A 22,508-nucleotide genomic window follows, 5' to 3' on the forward strand; every position below is an offset into this window, starting at 1 on the left:
TAAAATTTAATTTATAATTCTTATTTTATCAATAAATAGCACTCTAACAACTTCGCCTTATCCTTTAAAATTCTTTCTTATTTTCCCAATCTTATATGAGAGCAATGTGAATTTAAGTGAATACTATGTATCCTCTAATATTTCTGTCTACATGATAAAGATAATATGAGGCTGAAGTGCATTCATTTGTTTTTATTTCAACAAAGGAGTATTTTAGTCGACTTACTGAGTTATTAGACATTCATCTCAAGTATTGTTTACAAGATCCTCTTTAGAATGCTTTACAGATTCTTAAGTTTAATTTTGTTTTACTTCAGGTATATTTTTGCGTTGAACACCATTATGAATATATACAGTACATCTTAATATTTGAAAATTATTTAACCTGTAGTAGATACATTTTATTCAGTTTTATATGGAAATTTATTTGTAATTAGTAGAAAGCATTCAAGACATCCAGAACCCAATTTCTTTGAAATGAAAATATTACAAAATATTTAACATTTCTTTCAATTTTTTATTTCCATTGTCTATCCCATTTTATTCCATGAATTTCAATTAACAAGTACATATATGAATATATGGTAAATGGAACAAATTTTTTGAAATCTAGTAATCTCGGAATTGAAAGTAATTGAAATTGTAAGTTCAAACATTTAAATCTTAATTTCAGTCTATTTGGTTTCACATTTTCCCATCCAAAAAAATATTATTATGGAAGGACAAAGTCTCTTGACAACCCTGTCTTTGTCAGAACTGAAAAGGGAATTGGACCAGTTTCAAGAAAAATGTTTAAGACTTAAGATTCACAGCCGTAAGTTTGTTTAAATTTTAGAAAAATAATTTTAGTCATTAATTCCATAATTTTCAATTATTATAATTTTCTATAAATATGCCAAACAAATTTTTTATGACGTTAACTTTGCATCATTGAAGGTAAAATTATTACATGTCTTAATCCATCAAAAAATAAATGCTTACTTTGATAGCTATCATGAATAATTTTTAATAGTCTTATAGTCCACTACTTACAAGTTAATGACACTTTGGGTGAGGTAGGTATGACAATGTATGATGTATTCCCGCCTGTTGTTCTATTTAAGTGTTTGTCTTGTCTTTACAACAAATTTCTGGTAAAATGCATAGTTTTTGGATGATATTTTTGATTAAATAGTACTAAAGTATAGTTTTGGGCACGCAAACTTCACAACGATTTCTTGCTGTGTTTCCGCTCATAAACCGCTGCACAGTGTGACAAAACACAAAATTAGGCGGTCATAATTCGATATTTTCGGAACTAGTAGAGATATTGACATGAAATTTTCCTAAAATATAGTTTTTGAGTTGATCTCTCTTTTAAATTTGAATCTAATCTAATTTGCATCTGAACATAATGTGTTATAACTTTGTTATTTTTCAACCGATTTTGTTGAAATTTGAAATATAAATAAATTAAATATTTATAAAATTATAAATGTCTTTTTGTTATTACTTATTGAATTTGTTATTGAAATAAATGGGGTTTATTGAAGGTCATATTTTTCGTAATTTTTCGCTGGTTTCTGAGGCCTGAAATAGGTGTAAAACATAGAGTGCGCAGGCAAATTTTTTTTGTTGAAAAGTTTAACTATTTGGCTATTAGTGGAAAAAATTTCATGAATAAATTGGGATATCTTTTTTGGGGATTGCAGATAGAAGTGAAAATGACCATGAAAAAATTACTGACTTTTTGAGTAATTTCGCTAATAAAATTTTATTGATAATTAAAATTGAAATTTTTTTTAAACATAATGAATAACAATATCCTAAGCTTTAAAAAAATTAAAAATGAGCATTTTTGAATAAATAGTAAAAAAGCTATAAGGATTTAAACTTGGTTCAATTTTTGCGAAATCGTAATGTCGCTAAAATTGAATTAAAATGCAAATAACTTAGGAACTAATGAGCGGATCACGCCCATTTTTTGCATAAAGTTGTATTGCTATGTAAGTCACGTATATATATAGTCCAATAAGTGCAAAAAGTGTTTTTAACGATAATAAATGATTTAATATGATAATTTTGTATGGGGGTGGGTGTGGCAGTGGGCGGAAAATCATAAAAAAATTTTGGAGTCTAGATTATAAAACAAGTTTTCCGGACACCGGACAAAATTCAGCTTTCTACCTATCATAGTTTTTAAGTAATCTTGGGACCACGGTAAAATCCCCATGTTTGGAAAAAAATTTCGGGTAGTTCCGGTAGACCGATTGGGCTCAAATTAAATTTAAAAGAAAGATCAACTCAAAAACTATATTTTAGAAAAATTTCATATCAATATCTTTACTGGTTCCGAAAATATCGAATTATGACCGCCTAATTTTGTATTTTGTCACACTGTGCGCTGCCTTATTTGCTTTGGTAAGCGCAATTATCACTCTCTTTTTCGGGGTCAGCATGTCCGTCGATACTTTCAGACGGCTGCGATCACTAAATTAAATCTGCCTACAACGTTTTTCGTTTTGATATTTGGGTTTGGTTTCAGTATTACTAATCTCTTCCCTCTACTGTCTCACATAATTTTGCCACTCTTCATGTATAAGATGGCATATTTGAAAATTTCAATTTTGCTAGTTTGGCTGGTTTAGCTCCTCACTGTCAGGAATTTTGTTCAATTTTTCACAGCCAATTTGTAGAGCAAAGACGATTCTATTAATGAGAATCTATATTATCAGCTCAACTCTGACATCAGCCCACATGATAATAGATACGAAGGTGTCCATGTTTTTCCTCTAAGACATTAAGGTGGACATCTGCAGTTGGCTGCTTAGTCCATCCTTCTCTCATATACTTTGCTGAGTGTTGTATTATCTAAGTAGAAACCAATTCTTTTGTCTATTTCGCCAAATTCTACGAATTTATTTGTCGTCGAATTTGGCATTTAGATGTTATTCCACATCCGACTACCGACGAATAACACATTATATTATTGGCTTTTAAGAGGTTCGCTTTTAACTAATTTCTCTACATTTCAGACTTCATTGAACCAAAAGATTTATCAATAGATTTATTGATTGAAGAAAGCAGAAAACTAAACAAAAGTTGGGCTCGTGACAAGGCATACGTTCTTGATATGTTGTATGGTGAAAAACGTAAGTTTATATGCCATTTAAAATAAGAGAAAATATAAACCTGATATCTGATTTAATTGAATAAATAGAGTGCTTCAAACAGATAAATAAGAGGCCCCAAGTACGCCATAGTCCCATTTTGCCGCCAAGTGATAATCGTTCATACATTTACAGTCGCGGCAGGTACATTCCTTATACAGAATACGTAAGAAGGACTGGGTAAGCTTTCATAATTAATTTATATATAAATATATATCTACGTTTATGAAGTTGTAGATAGTTACACACACGTATTTGTTAATTCTTTATGTGGTTTTATGCATAGATAATCGTATGAACGATTGATCTCAACTGAACCTTTTTCACAATTCATTGTAGTATATTAGACTTCAATTCTAATTAATTCTTTAACAATGACTCTAAATTGGCAAATAAATAAATTTCATTTCTCATCACGAATCGTTTTAGACCTAACGCATGATTGAAGAATACTAGAATTAAGGAATTCGGTAAGGTGGAAAGAACTGGAGTGCTGTAATTGACGATATCTTGTTATAAAAAACATGAAAAAGCGAATAAATTCTTTTTCCTCATTTGCATTTTCGGATTTAAATGCTTCAGATTGCATACTTTACGTAGAGCTTAACCAAAATTCTTCTGTTCACTTTTAAACGAAAATGAAAATATGAGAAGTCCTTACTTTCTGATAATTACTTTCCAGATAATATTTTTTGAACCAATCAGGAAATAAAATTTTGAAGAAGTATGTTCGTAAGTTCTATAAAAATTCCCATTTTGAAAATATACAATAAATTGGTTTTATATACTGAAAAAACGTTTTTATTGTTTTTATTGATTTGGAAAAATTTTTGACGGTTCACGAAACTATTTTGATTTTTCACGAAACTCACATGGCAAATAAAGAAAAAAATGGATCCGTCTGAAAACTAAGTCGTTAGGCGAGTGTAGCTGCCTCGATCTAGAAATTGTTTGAAATAATATGAGTAAAATTGATATAGTTCAAGATTATTACTTAAGGTATGTAAGCTGAGTTTAGCATAATATCTGATTATAACTTTTCACATAAGCTGTTTGTTGCTATATCAGATATATTGGCAGTTCGATTATTATTATTTGAATTACTCAATTTGGAAAAATTTATTTCGCCTTTAAATCAAATAAAACAATACGCATATCAAATAGTAAAGGTTACTTTATGTCATTACTGTTCCCCCACTTCCACTTGTTGCAATTAGTATATTAATTAATATCAAAATCAGGACTTTCATATAGACAAATAACCGAAGTATGTATGTTGATCCTTTCTTTCGAGTCAGCACAACTGGGCACTTTTACTCTTTGATAGCTGGGGGTACTACAGGGTCCCACCCATCTCATTGACTAATTTATGTATTCCTTATAAGCTTCATGATTATTCAGTGATTGATCTAAGATCTGCGTACCTTCCCGTGCGAAGAGTGATTACTCTAAGATTAGATAGCGGTAAGTAGGAAAGCCAGTCAATTTTCGCATATAACTTCGTTTGTGCGGATTTACCAAGGCACTTTGAAGAGCCTTCGGAATGTCTGACTTTGAGCGACTTGTAGCTTTTGTATAGCGACACACCCATAAAGTAATGCTGGCTTAATTATCTGGCTATAGATCAGTTTTCTGTTTTTTACGCTAAGATTGTTGTGTTTGAAAAGTGGTTGTAAGCATTGCAGTGTTTTAGCACAACTGCTTCTTTTGACTTGTATATGCTTATGCCAAGTGAATTGCTTATCAAACGTGATATCTAAGTATTTAATGCTATCCTCTCAATTAATCACGATGTCACCAACTCTTACTCTAGGTGGATGTTGCCTCTTTTTACGTGTAATAAACAGGGCTTTAGTTTTCTCATTGTTAATTTTTATTTTCCATTTATGGAAGAATCCCAGGATGAGATTAATATGCTCCTGCAGCTTGTTGGTCACATTTCTGGCAAGTTTATTGGAATATAACAAGCATGTGTCATCTGCGTATAAAAATAATACCGAAGGACTTAGCATTGGGATGTCAGACGTGTAGATGTTGTACAACAAGGAGGAGAGCGGGGATCCTTGAGGAACACCCGCTTCTATTCTTCGTACTGATGAGGTGGTACTGTTGATTCTTACACGGAACAGCTGCTAAAGATTTTGATCAACCCGACTGGGATACCAAAACGAGACATTTTAACTATAAGACCGTCGTGCCACACCTTGCCAAATGCCTTGACGATGTCAAAAGTAATCATACCAGTTGATTCCCTTCTGCTCAGGGCAGACTGTATCATCTGAGCTGTTCGCAGCAGTTGTGATTCTGTGGAGAGGTCTTCTCTGAAACCAAATTGCTCATCGGGGAGAATATTCAGCGAGTTCACCGAAGTTTTAAGTCTATCTAGGATCACTCTTTCAGCTAAGTTACCCAGAGCTGACAGTAAACTAATCGGGCGCCAGTTCTGCGGGTACTTCGGGTCCTTGCCGGGTTTAGGAAAGACTACAACTGTGGCCTGTTTCCAAATTTTAGGATATTCACCTAGCCTAAACATACAGTTTATTATATTTGTAATGAGATGGATCGCATCTTCCGGAAGGTTACGTAAGCATCTGTTGTTAATTTTGTAGTACCCTGGTGCAGATCTTATCTTCAATCTTGAGATAATTAGAGCAATTTCATCACTAGAGCAAGGCGCGATGTCTCCATCAGGCTCTTAAGTCAAGATATTGTAAGCCTCCTCGGTGATATGTTCTTCCTCTTCAGAGTCATAATCATAGTCTTCGTTTGGCTGGAATTGAAGCTCCAAAGAGTCAGCAAAGGTATTTAATATGTTGAGGAATGTTAAAATAGTTGCTGGGTTTTCTATTTTTGATGGTAGAGCTGTTATCTAAAGCCTCCTTAATTTGATACGTAAGGTTTCGAATACTTTCCTTCAGGTCCATTAAGGTTTCAGGTTGATTCAACCCTCCTCCAACATCTATTAGATTTTTGAAGGCGGCCCAGTCCGTTGTAATAAACGAGGGAGTCGTAATGTTAATGAGGCAGTTCTCTAAAATAAATAATACTGGTTTATGGTCCGAGTCCAGCTCGTCTGAGACTTCAATAAGCACACTAAAGTCTAGGTATTAGATATGGCAAGATCTATAATGTGGCCGATTCCTCTACCATGGTGAGTTGGCTTGTTAGGCACGTGTAGCTGAAGTAAGTGGTCAATGGCGAATTGGGCGATCACCCTACTTGCACTATTGGTGCTACTGTCACCCCACTTTCTGTGATACGCATTCAAGTCACCGGCCAGGAAAGACATGGAATTGTTATTAAATTGCGCTTCATTGTCTAAGTTTGTATATTCGGTGGCCTATAAACTGAGGTAAAGTTAATGTTACCTACCAGATGAGTTTGATATTTGTGTGATGTTTGATAAATTTTTTGATAAGAATAGCTGTTCCCCCACCTCTTCTGGATACTCTGTCTGATCTATAGATGTCATAGTTAAGAAAAGTACTAGAAACTATTGCGAAAACAAACGCGTATATTCCAACCGCACTTAACAGTTTGTAAAAAAAAAATGATGAATTGATCAGTGCTAGAAAAGAAGTTTTAAATATTTGGAAAGACCATTTTAGCGATTTGCTGAATAGCAATTAAGTCAAAAACCCTAGTGATACTGTATGCCTAGTAGATAATACTTCAAATCTGGAGAACAGAACAAATACCAGAAGAATGAAATATAAGCTTAATTTATTATAATATTTATATAAATGGAGACAAAACGCGTTGTGCTAACTACAAAGGCATGTCTCTTCTAAATGTTTCCTATAAAACATATTCAAATATATTGCATGAAAAACTAAACGTGTACGTAAAAGAAATATTAGGAGTTTATTAATGTGGTTTTAGAATCGGTCGCTCAACAGCAAACCAAAGCTTCGTTGTCGCAGATTTTCGAAAAGTGTGACGACTTCAACATTAACATACATTGCTTATTTATCGACTTTAAATAAGCCTTCGATCAGCTCAACAGAATATACATCGATTACTATGTTATATAAAAAAACGTGGTATACTGCATAAATACATTAACTTAATTAATATGACTCTGATGCATGCAAACACTAAAATAGTTTTGATTGGTGAGCTTTCAGATTAAGCGATTCTCTATCAAAGCTCCTGTTCAATCCGACTCCACAAGCAGCTATTAACAAAATAGATCAAGGTGATACAATATTTTATAAATTGGTACAATTTACAAAATACAAGGTAGTACAAGGTGGTACAATATTTATTTTGTGCAATATTGTATTGTATATTGTACAATTTATATAATATTTATATTGTACCATCTATGCTGACGATATCGTCATTATTCCAAGAGACAAGGAGTGTCTTTAATACGTTCTCATACACCTAGAAAAAACTACAAAGCAAGTAGGCCTCAGATAAAAACGATGAAAAAACTAAATACATGACAAGATTTGCCCAAGATAGCTACATCAGAATAGGCAGTTACAATTTCGAGTCCATAAGCGACTTTAAATATCTGGGTGTAGTTCTGAGCGTAAATAAAGATCTGACTCTTGCAATAAAAGGTCGTATTCAAACAGCTAACAGGGCATATTTTGCCCATATCAAGCTCATGAAATCAACGTTACTGTTAAAGGAACAAAAGTTGCGCATGTATAGAACTGTCATTTGACCAGGGACAGCAACCTGCTGCTGAGGTTCAAAAAAAAAAAACCTTAAGATACATTGTGCACAACCGCACATATGCATACGTAAGCATTATAATTTTATATAAGGAGTAGCATGCATACATTAGTAAATATATAACAACATAACTTTGTTGCGCAAGCGATATTGTTGCTTGCGCGATAAGCGTTAGAAATATACTAGTTAACCACATTCAATGACGCTATTCATAACAAAGCATGTCGTATATGGTATAACAACGAATTGAATGTCTTCAACGAAGGTCGAATTATAACACTATACATAATAGCTCAAAGATTGGGCTGATATGGACACATCTTACGACTGAGTAATGAAAGAACGACTAAAAAAGAGAACGACCACAACGAAAATGGTTACAAGATGTAGAAGACAACATGCGAACAATAAGAATAACACAACACAGAAGGAAAACGGAATGTAGAAAAGAATGGAGGCGAATTGTAGAGGAGACAATGATCCATCCTGAACTGCGATATCAAAAGGATGATGTGTCGTATAGTAGAGTATGTGCAAAAAATTCCAATGGAAAAAAGTTGAATGTATATTTATGTTCTGACTATCGCCTAATTAGCTTTCATTCCCCCTCTCGAAGATGTGTGAGAGTATTAAGGCTCGTTGTCACCTAAACTTCTTTCAGCATGTTGGTAAAATTGTTAATAATTCTTATTTCTATGTTTTCCTCTTTTGTGATTAGATACGGTGTCTCTCGCTAAGTTAAGAAGCTTAATCATTTCCATGACGCAATATGTTTACGGTCTGAGAAGATATGATCACCTGAGTAGTTTCAGGAATGCAATCGTAGGTTGCGACATTGAATAATTTCTGAAAATTTGTGTCTGTTTGTTTCTGTTTAAATTAATTAATGTTAAATTTCCATAATAACTTTTCAATTGTTTGCAATAATCATAATCCAATAGATCTCTTTCATTTATTTCTTTATTTCATTTTTATTTCCTGATTTATTTTAACCAAATTCATTTTTATTTCCTGATTTATTTTAACCAAAGAAACAACAATAAAGTTGCAATATTAAAACTAAACAGTTATTCTTTAAAAAAAAATTAAACACAATTATATGCAAACGTAGCAATTTTTGAAACAGAAAAAGTCTACGGATATTTCTTAATATTTACATTAAAACAATAAAATTCACAAAAATCTTTAATTTAATAGCCTGTGGGATAACCTCTGCATTTAATAACCTCTGTTAAGCGTCTTTGCATGGACTCAACTAGCTTTGTAGTATCCTGTGCGTTTATTTCTAGCCATTCTTCTTTGATGACGTTTCTTGCTATATCCTTGCTGGAAAACATATGCTGGCGAATCTTATTTTCCAAATAAACCCACAGATGTGGAAAGGACTAAGGTCTGGTGATTCTGGTCGTGTTTGAAGTTGCCTGAGAGCATAGTACAGCATCCAAATCCGTACGATGACTGTTGTATGTTTAGAGTCATTGCCCTGCTGAAACGAAAAGGTTGCCTCAAGTCCTAACATTCTGACATTTTCTTTCAAATTTGTTTTTAGAATATTTATATACCCATATTTCTCCATTGTATCTTGTACAAATTCAAGTCTGACCGCACCATTATTTGCTATACACCACTAAATCATTACGCCTTCACCACCACGTTTTAATGTTGAAATAGAGTTTTGTTTATCATAGGCTGTGCATAATTTTCTCCTTACAAATTTTTTAACTTTGATTCAAAATATGTAAAATTAACTCTCATCGGAGAAAATAACTCATTTTCAGAACTTTATAGGTTTATTTATATGCTTTCTTGCAAAGCTTAATCATTTTATTTTATTATATCTGGATATGTATGACTTCTTTCCTGCAATCAGGGTATAATACATGCATTTCTTCAAAATTTTCCGCAGAGTTTTAGGACATATTTTGTTTTCAAGTATTTCGGCAATATGTTCAGCTAGTTTGAGGGCTATTACTCTTGCATTTACTTTCACCTGGTTGATTATGCTACGTCTTTCTCTATTTAACAGAATTGAGGAGCGGTGAGTGCGAGGTTTAGAAACGTAAATGCTGGTCTCTTTGAAGTTATTTGTAATTCTCTGCACAGATGAATATTGACGACCAATATCTTCAGCAATTTTTCTTTGGCTTACGTCATCTTTCTAAAATTTAACAGCTGTTTGTAGCTCACTAAAACTAATTTCACGTCCTTTTTTTTATATTGTAAAAATTTATTGCTTATATAAAAAAATGTTATAAAATGATTAATTTTTAGACTCTTTAGGAAGTCAACTATTAATTAAATATCATTTAATGACACTTTTATGCTTGCAAGCGAATTTAAATTAACGGTAAATGTAAATATTAAGAAATATCCGTAGACATTTTCTGTTTCAAAAGTTGTTGCTTTTGCATATAATTGTGTTTAATTTTTTTCTAAAGAATAACTGTTTAGTTTTAATATTGCAACTTTATTGTTGTTTCTTTGGTAAAAATAAATCAGGAAATAAAAATGAATTTGAGTAAAAATTAAAAAAGTTATGCGTAATTTTAGAAAAATTTTGTGAATATCCGTAGACTTTTTCTACTATGTGTATATACATTGCTATTTTTTAATTGTCAATTTTTTTTCACTTTTTTTGATATCTTTTTTGTGTGCAATACTTATATATATCTATTCTGTTATTTTAATATTTTTTATGATTTTTTTGTTTTATTGTTTAATAATTCGAAAATTGTTATTTATTATACATATTTATCTCTTTTTTTGTTACTTTTTTAGGTAGATCGAAGTTGATGCAACAAATGGGTTTTCCCTTAATGCATATTTTTTTCATATATGCGTTCTTATCAATGAATATCATTTTCAAAGCTTCGACTTATTCAACAAAATTATTTTTACATGTTGTTTTTCCTATCTTATTTGACTACAGTGGTCATTTAAGTTGTATTATCTTCTTACATTTCTGTCCACACGTTATTGGGAATATAATTTCGTTTGGTCTGCTTTCACAGAAAAGAGTGTTAGTCTATTAAGACTTACTGAATTATTACATATAATAACTCGTTGGCTTTGGTTATAAATTTTGCTCTAGAATGCTTCGCTGATCTTAAAGTTTAATTTTGGTTTTCATCCAATGTCCAATGTATTGGATACATAGTACTCGTATTTGATAAGGATCGAATAGTAGATGCATTTTATTCAGTCTTATTTAGAGTGACAGTTTTTCAATTGATTTATCACTTTCAAAATCCTTCATTGCCTTTATTACGTCTTTGCGCATATATCCACTTTCATTGAAACGCGATTTATAAAAATCATAAAGTATATATAACAATTCTCCAAAATCTAGTAATCACTGAGAACAAACAAAATAGAATTACTTATCAATGAAATAATTAATGAAAACATTATAAAATTTGTATCAAAATTTCAGTTTCACATTTTCTCGCTATCCGAGAAAATATCAAAATGGAAAGAAAGTCGAACTTAACAAGCCTTGCTCTTCTGCAATTTAAGAGGGACTTGGAAATGTTTCAGAAGAAATGCAAAAATTTAAGAGCACATTCACGTAAGTTTGTTTAAATAATCGAAAAAAAAAATTTTAATTGTTAATATTACATTATATTTTATATTTTTTATATATTTATTATATTTTTTATATATTCTTAAATAATTTCGCAATATTCTTTACAGTTCCATAATTTATTATACAATTAATTAGGTTCATTGTAATTAAAGATAAGTCCTTCAATTTCAATTCACTTAACGGTTTTTCAAAAATGTATTGATTTTCAAAAAATAAAAAGTGGATAACTTTGACAGTTTATTATAAAAACCAAAGTCCTTTTTTTTCAAATAATGTTTAATATTCTGACAGTTTGATACTTACGGCTCAATAACACTTAGGCTAAGAGAAATAATGTATTATGTTTTCATGGCTGTTGTGCTGTTATAAGCACCGATTCTTAATACCACAATTATTAATGATTGTATTTCGAAACACTTCTCCTCCAAATACCTTGTAGGCTCTGATATATAATTTTAACAGAAGGTGAAAGTTCAGCATATCATGATTGACATATCACTAAAAGCTTAAAGTCAGACAGCTTAAACCGTACTTTAAATAGTACCATAGTGCATACTATATGGCAAAAAGCGACTTATATAATTAAATAAATTTATACAGCTCTCACCAGACCTATTCTGCTGCGTAATGTTTTGAAATGTTGATCTTCCTTAGACAAGCCGTCGGACTAAATATATGGCGCTAAAGGAGTTCAGCGAATACCTGAACTTTGCGTTGGTGTGACCTTGATGGCGCTTAAATTCTTACGCAAATAAACAGTGTCTTTTCGCGTCTCGTTTCAGTCTAAATCAGTTTCACTTCGAAAGATATTATATACCCACAGCACATAATTTTGACTGTAAGTTGATTGTCGACATTACATAGATTAAAACTTAGGCACTGGAAAGTCTGTATTAGAGGATACCATACTGTCAATGGTGAGGGTGTACGAAGTAATATTTTCCTTGAAAAGCTTTACCAAAACCCCGTTATGAATTTCTGCACTGCTACAATTGTTCAACAACAAAAACTGAGTTGACTTGAAATTCCCCGTGGTTTCATTTTACTACATCTATACCATCAATCCATCTTAATACAGGCCATCTTAATACTATATCGTTTACCAATTCTTTCTGTCCTCATGTCCTCATTTCGCGCTTACAATGCTTTATCCTGAATAATATCTTTCATTTGATTCTACTGGAACAAGTGTGGTATTATCACGGAATATCAGAACAACAAAATGCGATTTTAGATTGCTAGCGAGACTTATTCCATTTCTCATTGCAAATTTTTGGACTTATTAGAGTAATTAAAATCAGATTGATTTGTCAAACATCATCAAAAATTTTTATCATGAAATACTTTATATCTTATTTAGCTTAATATCTTAAGCTTTTGTGGATAATTACTTAAATATGAAATGAAAACAACGATTTTATTTTTTTGTATAGCAAATATTGTTTAACACATTGCTTCTAACACATTTTGAAACTTTACAGGTTTACAGGCCGTGCGAGATCCATCACTGTACCAATTATTTGTTGATATAAGAAAAGAAAACAGAAAATGGGCTCGTGAGAAGAAGTATGTGCTTGATACATTGAATGCTGGTGGAAGCAAGTCTATATATGATATTTGAAGAGAAGCAAATAGTAGGTCTAATAACTAATGTTATTTAATAAATAGGGTGCCTCTAACGGATTTTGGACCCCTTTTTCCACAATGGTCCCATTTCACCTCCCATTTCTGGTAACTTTATTTTCGATTAAAAAAACAAGCACTAAATAAATATATTGTCGTTAAATTGTAGGTGCCGGGGATGCCCCACGCAATTTGCGCATGTTAAATTCTTATGTATTTTACTCAGGTAAATTTATATTTATTTATGAATATATATATATTCAATTTTATGTAAAAAACTTATAACTACAGTTTAATAAACTGTATTTATTTATTATGTTATGTGCCTTTATGCGTAGGTAATCGTTTATATGAATTCAATTTTATTTAACATTTTTTATAACTCATGTAAAATATAATACTGATTAGAATATATTTTTTATTTATATTTACACAACTGCTTCACGCTTGATGGACTCAGATGATGAGACAATTAGCGAAATATCCAGCAAGGATTCGTTTTCTGAGCAACGTTTTTATGTTCCGAAACCTAAAGGAGTCAATGTATTATCTTCTCACGACTCTTCGTACTTCGCTTATCCACGTACATATGCACCTAGACTAACACCAAAATACCAGAGTACTTTAAAAAATTAGAAAAATCTCTATTGTAATCAGAAGGTGAACGCTAATGCCCATAACTCTCGATTGAATGCATCAGATATCAACAAAGAAATGATAATTAATTTCTGAAAAAAAACTATAATGGTCGCGATGATCTTTCCATAACTTTTTCAAACGAATTAGGAGTCAAAATTTGGAGGTAGATATTTTCATGAGATTATGAAAAATATCACTTTATAATAAAAAACAAATTGATTTTTTGAAAACAAGTAATTAAAAAAATTGTTTTTTTTTATTTATCTAAATACAAATTGAAAAATTTTATATAAGCTCAAAGGCAAATCAATAGAAAAACGGCTTCAAGATTCAGATACAGTATAATATTTTTTCTCCTTTTGTGCATGAACCGTTTGCTACTATATCAGATATATTGGCACTTGAACTATTTTTTCTTCAAATCCTTCAAGTCAAAATATTTTAGTTTGCTTTCAAATTAAATAGAATAGTAAATATGCCATTCTATAAATATTGGCATGTATCATTACCCTCCCCCTACACTCACTTGTCGCATTTATTTCATTTCTTTATAGCTTTCACATTTCTATATAGACTTTCACACTCTAGTCTATCAAAAATCATGGTCATTTAAAAAAAAAATGAATTAATAGTAATTTTTATGCCACAGAAATGTCCAATTATGAAGTTCCTGTTAGCAACGCTTAAGTCCCAACATTGCACGGCATGCCGCAATATTTAACAATCACCGATGTTTCACCTACTGTTTATGGGTGCTGAGGTCACATAAATAACTGTCAAAACAGAAAAAAGGTTTGCGTCTTTTTCGGTATTTGCCGAACACGTTTTGGCTTTCTGCGCTATGGCCACCCTTTTGACAGTTTGGTAAATTAGTTAAGCTTACTAAATTGTGAAGTATAAATTTCAATGGGGCCGAATGAAGCTAAAAACCAAAAACGCAACAGGACAATAACGCAAAAGCACAAAACGCGTATAACTGAGGCATTGACATAAACGACAAGAAGGACATCGAAAATGAAAATAATACACGAAAAGGCACTGTGAACCTGAACGTGCGGACATAGTCGTATTAACATTTCACATCACCGGCAATGAATACCATAAAGCGAACGCGAGCAGAGTCGTAACACCAAGGTCGCCTATCTTGAACTGCTTTTGACAGCGTTTAACAAATGTGCATGTACGTGTATTTGTTTGTCGGCGTGTTTGAGTGCTTGTTTGACTACATGGCGTGCACGCGCCGCAAATAGAAATATTTTTTCTTGTTCTTTTTTTTCGGATATATAAGTTGAAGGTATTATCAAAATGTACTGTTACCGCAAAGTAACCATAATCCTGAGAACATCAAACACAATTACCATTTAGACAATCATTCAGAACGCAGCTTCTTAACAATTCAGCCATTCAGTTACTCAGTCATGCAGTTATTTAGTCACTTAGTCGTTTGGACGTGTGGTCCAACGGTCATTCAGGCAAGATACATTAGTGTTCAGTGAGTTGTAATTGCACTTTCAAATTGGCAGGCGTCATGTGCAATACATATATGAGACATTTGCACGTTGCTTAAGGATGTCAAATGCATGAAACACATTAGATAAAAATGACATTTGATTCTGTCAATGGTCGATGCGGTCAATTTGATAGTCAAAACGTATTTAAAGAAGTCCATTTCGAGTCTGAAAGCGGTTAGTAAACAATTTGACGCAATAAGAAAGATATGAGCATAAACTGCCAGTGGCATGGGACTACGCTCAAGCAACTCAATTTAATTGTAAGCAGAAATGACAAATGAAACATACAGTTTTGCAGTTGACATGTTTAATAATAGCCAACGTTCAGAAATGTTAATTAATTGTGGATTAATTATGAATTAGAATGGAAAGTGAGTGGCCTCTACACAGGCATAAGATTCACAATATATGCTACTGTATGCCGTCTAAAATTAATACAACAAAATTATGTATCTATAATGTATCTATAATTATATGTGAATTCATTAAACAAATATATGTCAGATATTTTCATACTCACCATTTTAATTGCTTTATATATAATGGAAAAGTAATTTTCAAACAATAATTCTATATACGATATATTGCGATAGCTAATCTGGTTTTTTTTAAAGAACTTTTCAAAAATATTTTTCATAGACAATTTCGTTGAGTATAATAATGTTTTGTCAAATCATTTAAAAGACTCTATTTATTATGTATAGAGCACTCTACAAGTTTTTTTTTATTTGCAACAAGTCCACAAATTTTTATCTTATGTACACATTTTTTAAAAAGCATAGTTGTTTCAAGGCGCTTATGAACTTTTACTAATTATTTCTTATTTCTAAAGCAAGCATCGTACAAAAAATGATTGAACAGGCGCGAAGAGAGATATATTTTCAATATTTACAGACATGTTTCAATCAGAAATTTGGCGTGAGAGGAAACTTTAACAGAAAATTACGCATATCACCATGTTTCCAAAATAGGTCATCCCAGCAATATCATGTCACAATAAATGTCATTGAAAAACGTGCATGATCGAGGAAAAACTCTTAAGGAAAAAATACTTGCAAATTAATAAAATATTGGCATATCATGAATATTTATAAACATATTTTTTTAGTTTTTCAGCATAATCAATAATTATATATATTTTATTTATTTTTTTTACTGTGGACTGCATAATAGTTCAGTAAATATGAAAACAGCGTTCTAAATGTTATAATTAAGAATAATCGGATCCGGATCGCTTGCACTCGCCAGGACAGCTGTGTCATTTACAAATGTACCAGTTAGAATTCCTGTCCTCTTTGGTAAATCGTATGTGAAACGCAGATAAAGAATTGGACCGAGCACACTGTTTTGTGGTACTACAGCTTATATATCAAATAAAGAAGACATTTCATGTTCGTCGTTGGCATAAAAGGATCTTTTCAATAGATGCGATTTTATGAATGTTAGTTCAGTGGCAGAAGCTTTTTAGATTTGAAAAGAAGTCCCTTTTGTCAAGTGCTTTGGATATGTCCAAAAACACTATTGAGTAGTATTCCTTTTACTCGAAGGAATACTACTCAATACTACTCTGCATTCTTTCAACAATTCTATGAATTTGCTCAATCGCTGAATGTTTTCTTCTGAATTCAAACTGGTGATTCGGAATTATTTGTTAAAGTCAATTATCGACATAAGACGTTTTAAGAATACTATCTCTACAATTTTTCAGAGAACGGGAAGGAGACTTGCCGGACGATAAGATTTAACGTCTTCAGCTGGTTTTTCTAGTTTGAGTACGACCTTTATTTCGGCAACTTTCCATTCAGTTGGGATGCTCCTTCTATACAAGGAAGCTGGGTAATAAATATTAAAGCAGCATCTGGAAGTTTTTTTTAAGGTTTCAGCAGTTATGAGGTCATGTCCAGGTGTCTTTCGATTTTTAAGAGGTAAAAATTTAATGGTCAAAATTATTTCTTCATTTTTAAATTTCTTAATTAGTAACTCAATTTGGTAAGTTTATTCCAAGAAATTGGAAACATTGACAATTATAGCTGGATCACTATCCATATCATGTAGAGTAAAAACGTTCTTTAGATGGCTTGCGAAAAGTTGAGCAGTCTCAGAAGGTTTTTTCGCCCGAGTATTGTTTGGTTTTTTAAGTAGGGGTCTATAATCTATTGTATTATTTATTTTTCTGTTTGCTTTCCATAAAGTAAAGTTGAATAAGTGGGACGAGGCAATGTAAGAACTGCAACGTATTTAGTTCCGTCTATCGTTTTAGAAGAATCTTTAGATCTTTAATGATTTTGTTTAGTTTCGCGTTTATCTTTTAGTTTTTTTCGTGGTCTCCCCAGCGTAAATTACTATATTATTCACATAGTATTTTGGTAGAGGTGTAGCTTCCAATGCTGCTTCCTGAATAGATGTAGTTAGATATTCAGTCGTTTAATTCTTTCTTCTTCGGTTTTAAGTAACATTTTGACATTTAGAGACGATGACAATATTGTTTAAAATAAAGTCAAATTTGTTAGTTTATTGTATAACTGACATTTTTGGATCTTGTTTCTAAGGTCTTTATCTATAATAGCAATCACTGGTGAATGGTCCGATGATAACTCTAAGCTGATCTTGTACTGCGCATGTTCATAAATGAAACTTTTGGTAACACAGAAAAATTAAATTAACAATGAACTCATAATAAAAAATTAATTATTTCAAATTACATCAAGCAATATTGCACAAAATAAAAAGTATTTCAAAAGATTTCGCTACATCCAGGCAAAATTCAATTAATTTAAAATTTGCCAACATAAAAATAATAAATATTTTGTTTAAAAAATAAAAATATTTTCTAAATTGTGTTTTTGTGTCTTAATTTTTTTTTGATATTTGAATATTTTTTTTATATGCAGTAAATATATTTCAGTTTAAATGCTACTATTATGCTAAATTTTAAAATCCCTTCATAAATTTATAAGCAGCAGCGAAGCTCTCCGAGGTTTTATAAATATTTCAGTTAATATTTAAAATCTTTTGCATTAGCTCCAATCAATCATTCAATCATGCCTTTTGTGAGTAAATCCAGGAAGGGAAAAATTGCTTTTTTGCTTAGCTTAAAATGCAAACAATGCAAAAATTTAAATATATTTTAAATATACAATAAATACTATTTTCTGTATATCCTGTATTTCAGCTATAAAATATGCCATTGGCAGACATATCATATCATTCAATTATGTTATGCTCCGCCTGGACAAAGACTGACGTCAGTCAATTTAAAATTCATACTCAACAAAAAAATTTTTACATTTTTACATGATAGTTAATTTATTAAACAATTTTTTTATTTTTTTTCAATATTTCCAATAATTTATTTATTCATTCATTTTTGTTTTTTTGTATATATGCATATATTTTTTAGTTTTGAGTTGATTAAAAAAATTTTGCATTTATTTAATTAAGTAGCAGTTTTTAATTATTTCATATTTCATATATAATCACATTTATTAAGTTTTCATTATATTTTTAATCAATTAATGCTTTCATACTAGCTGTTTTTAAAATATTTATTTAAGTCGTGAAATATGTGCATAGTTTTGATATATTTGACTGACACTTGAATTACGATTCATTTCTACATTTAAATTAATAGTATACAGTACATATCAGTATCGAAAATATAAAATGCAATTTTCATATAAGGTGTGCAAATTTGTATGAAATTACAAAAACAACTGCGTTATATGAAAATTGCATTTTATATTTTCGTCTTAAATATATTCGCCGGTTATATTATTTGATCTGTTAAATCCTTAACCACGTTTGTTTGTTCGTTTCGGATAAAAACATCTTCTTTAACTACAAAATTACCATAATTTATATTTATAAATTCATCTAAGTAGCAATAATTATATGTAAATAACTAAACTCTGTTCGTAAACAATTAATTCTGTAGTATTTTGAATAGGTAATAATATTTTAAAGGGAATGCTAAAGACTTTTGGTAATCCAATGAGGCTAAACAGAACAGAACTAAAACATGAATTTCCCATGTTGCACGCATACTAACATTTTATTTGTTGATTTTAATATTGTATCTGGCGCTGCTGCTGCTAATGTTGCTGTTTTGTCTTGATATTTTATTATTTATAATAATCTTGAAATTATTTGCACAATTAGCAAAACTAAATAAGGTAATTATTTCATGAGAACTTCTATTCAGCAACACTCAACTGCATGCCATTTCAGTGAAGGCCAATTTAACAGGAATGAATACTAGACTCCTGGTTTGTAGCAGGTAGCAACCACCCAGCTGTGTGTACATAGATAACAATAACTGGTTGTAGTTGTTTTGCAGGTGTAAGCAAAAGTCAGAAAGCAGAAGTTTCCTACTACATCGTAAACAGGAAATTACTCGAAGTAAATTCATAACGCAGCGAGCCCAAAATTTTATTTATGTTTACTCGGTGCTTCAATGTATACAATGTATTTTTCACGCACGAACATAAACTTAAGATATGCACACGCATTCTTTATAAATGGAATACGTATGCTAATACATCCAGTCGAATACATGGCATTCAGATTCAAATACGCCTGCCACAAATTGCTTCTCCTCTTACAGTGACTTGAGTAAATATTAGAATTAACAGTAAACAGAATCGTAAATATGCAATTATTCATTAAACCTTCGGAGGCATACGGAGAATAAAATCCTATGCAATAAATTTCGCATTATTAAGTAATTCGAACTACTACTTTTATATTACTTTCATACAGAAACACATTAATAGTTTTAGCAATAATTCTTTCACCATCGATTTAATTACTTAGTAAAGTTTCATCGTAACAAGAGCACTTGCTACGGCTCTCTCTGCAAGTAAGGCACCTAAACACTGTGCATTCTCCAAATTGAGTACCCTCATGGAACGTGTCGGATTGGTAAGCTTGAAACAGAAAGAAAGGGAAGGTTTGAATGCGCGACTGCAGGTGATTGCGGGCGGAGAAATTAGCCCGCGGAGAAAAGCACACCACTGTAACCACTCCTTCGCCGTTTTGTCAAAAGGACAAAAAAATTGTAACTGGTAGGACCAAGAAGAAGACTTCAAGAAAAAAATCTGAAAAGAATTGCGATATTAAGCTTTTGGAAGCCGAAAGATGTGAACACACAAATACACCTCAAACTAAAGGCGGCAAGAGTCACAAGGTGCAGTAAGAGGCTGCAAATGAAGTTCCGACTATTCACATTTCTCCACTCAAACCGATAGAAAAACGGAAAAGAATTGCGGAAAAACAAATCTCTCTGGTTCCTCGCAAGAGGAAACGGATTGCGATAAAATAAATCAGTTCCGACCATACATTCATACGATGCATTGCACCTGGTGATGAGATAGTGATTAGAGACGCAAACCAGTTAACAAACTTTGGATTACTACCTTCCAAATAAGCTGAAACCCAAAAATAGTAATTTGTATTCGATATAAAGTGATGATGATGTCAATGTTTTCGTTTAGAGCAGTGTTGCGCACTCAGAGTACGTGCCACAATGTGAAACAATATATAAAGTATATTAATGAAATTTGTATTCGATATAAAGTGATGATGATGTCAATGTTTTCGTTTAGAGCAGTGTTGCGCACTCAGAGTACGTGCCACAATGTGAAACAATATGTAAAGTATATTATCGAAAGATTATGCGGCGTTTGCAATAATAGCATCACCGGGTAGGGTTCAAATTTGTTGAAAGAAATCTCATGAATTTTGCGTTATCATATCGCAGTGTCTTCCAAGGTGCGTTATTATTGCACTTATTACACTTTCCACTAATACCACAACGGTCAATTTCTTTCTTTTCCCAAAACCTAAACAATCCACATTAATGTATCCATTTTAAGTCCATAGATTAAGAGAATTCGTAATGAATACTGAAGTTGGATTCAAGAGATAAATTTGGAATAATATTTTAATGATGGAGGTATGCGTTGACTAGTATAGATGGTGTACTTCCGGCACTAATTCAATAGGCAATAAACTACGATAACTAGATAACTGAGGCTGGCATTGCGTTTGGGTATACACTAAACGACCGGAGAAAGGCACAGGTAATTTTCTTACCAAAACCAGGTAAGAAGGATCCATTTCATTCAAAATCCTTTAGACCCATTTACTGCACAACCTTAATACTAAAAACATTAGAAAAAGTTGTAGATAACTTCATGAGAACGACAGTACAGTACAGAATCCAATATGGACTAGAAATCACAAGAAACTGGTGCAACACGGAGGACTAATTATAAATCAAGCTGAAAATATAGCTGGAACCTTTGCAAAAAAATACAATCTCAAACATCTGAAACCAATCAGACTCGATGGAATTGAGATTGAAATAAAGAAAACGGTTAAGTTTTTGCGCATGCATCTCGACGAAAAACTCAACTGGAAGTACCACATTGAAGAGGTCACGAAGAAAGAAATTCGAAAATCTTGTCAAGCTGCGTCTCGAAATTTCAATGCCATGGGACATGATGAATCCTAAGTTCGGCTTTACTAACCTTTTTAAAACTGAATTAAACAACATAAGAAGTTGGGAGTGCATCAATCAAACCTACCAGCTAATGAATATAACAATCGCATGGTTCACTGACGCCTCACTTACGGAAAAAGGTGCCGGAGCGGGCATAGTCGGACCAATTAAGAAGCATTGGGATATGCTGGGAAAAAATACTAGCATTTTCTAAGCGGAAATTCACGCAATTTTAAAGTGCGTACTCATTGATATTGAACGGAATTACCAGGGTAAAAATTACAGACAGCCAAGCGGCGACCACAGCCCCGACTACTCGCATCAGGTGAGTATGTTTGTGTGTGTAAACGCACATGTTATTCTATTATGATGGCTGCATATTAAATAAACTGCACACACATCTAAGCAAACCCCATGCAGAAATAAAACAATACAACTTTACAAAAGCAAAACTGCATAACAGTATGACAATTTAGTAATTTACAATTTTACAATACCTCAATACAAACCAAATTCGCAAATTGTTATTTGCAATTTACAATTTATTTATTGTGATTTTGTATGTGATCGTGTTTATGTTTCTTGTGGGTGTTTTGGTGTGTAATTTGCTTATACGTGCGTATTTTTCAATTATGGTATATTTCAGCGTACACATGTGCCATACACCTTCATCAGTAACAGCGCTCATAGATACGTGGTCTCAAATGCAAGTACGAATAGTCTAATTTTTAACGGAAGCTGTATTGTGTCACTCAGACATTCGGTTTGTCAGTCACTCAGTCATTCACTCACTCAGTCACTTAGTCAGT

General features: G+C 32.0%; 1 protein-coding gene and 1 long non-coding RNA gene across 2 annotated transcripts; both read left to right on the top strand.

Moving 5' to 3' along the window:
• The first annotated feature begins 673 nt into the window (after positions 1 to 673).
• Positions 674 to 3,913, top strand: LOC119661968. The gene is made up of 4 exons (XM_038071494.1): positions 674 to 814; positions 3,015 to 3,131; positions 3,200 to 3,329; positions 3,579 to 3,913. Exons 1-4 carry the CDS (start codon positions 715 to 717, stop codon positions 3,589 to 3,591), a joined length of 360 nt encoding a protein of 119 aa, XP_037927422.1. The 5' UTR covers positions 674 to 714; the 3' UTR covers positions 3,592 to 3,913.
• Positions 3,914 to 11,251: 7,338 nt separating this feature from the next.
• Positions 11,252 to 13,907, top strand: LOC119689761. The gene is made up of 4 exons (XR_005253478.1): positions 11,252 to 11,406; positions 12,906 to 13,155; positions 13,217 to 13,273; positions 13,508 to 13,907. It is a non-coding gene; the product is annotated as an uncharacterized LOC119689761 (long non-coding RNA).
• The last annotated feature ends 8,601 nt before the right edge of the window (positions 13,908 to 22,508 follow it).

The sequence above is a fragment of the Teleopsis dalmanni genome, chromosome X (genome assembly GCF_002237135.1).
Source record: "Teleopsis dalmanni isolate 2A chromosome X, ASM223713v2, whole genome shotgun sequence".
NCBI classification, from domain to species: Eukaryota; Metazoa; Arthropoda; class Insecta; order Diptera; family Diopsidae; genus Teleopsis; species Teleopsis dalmanni.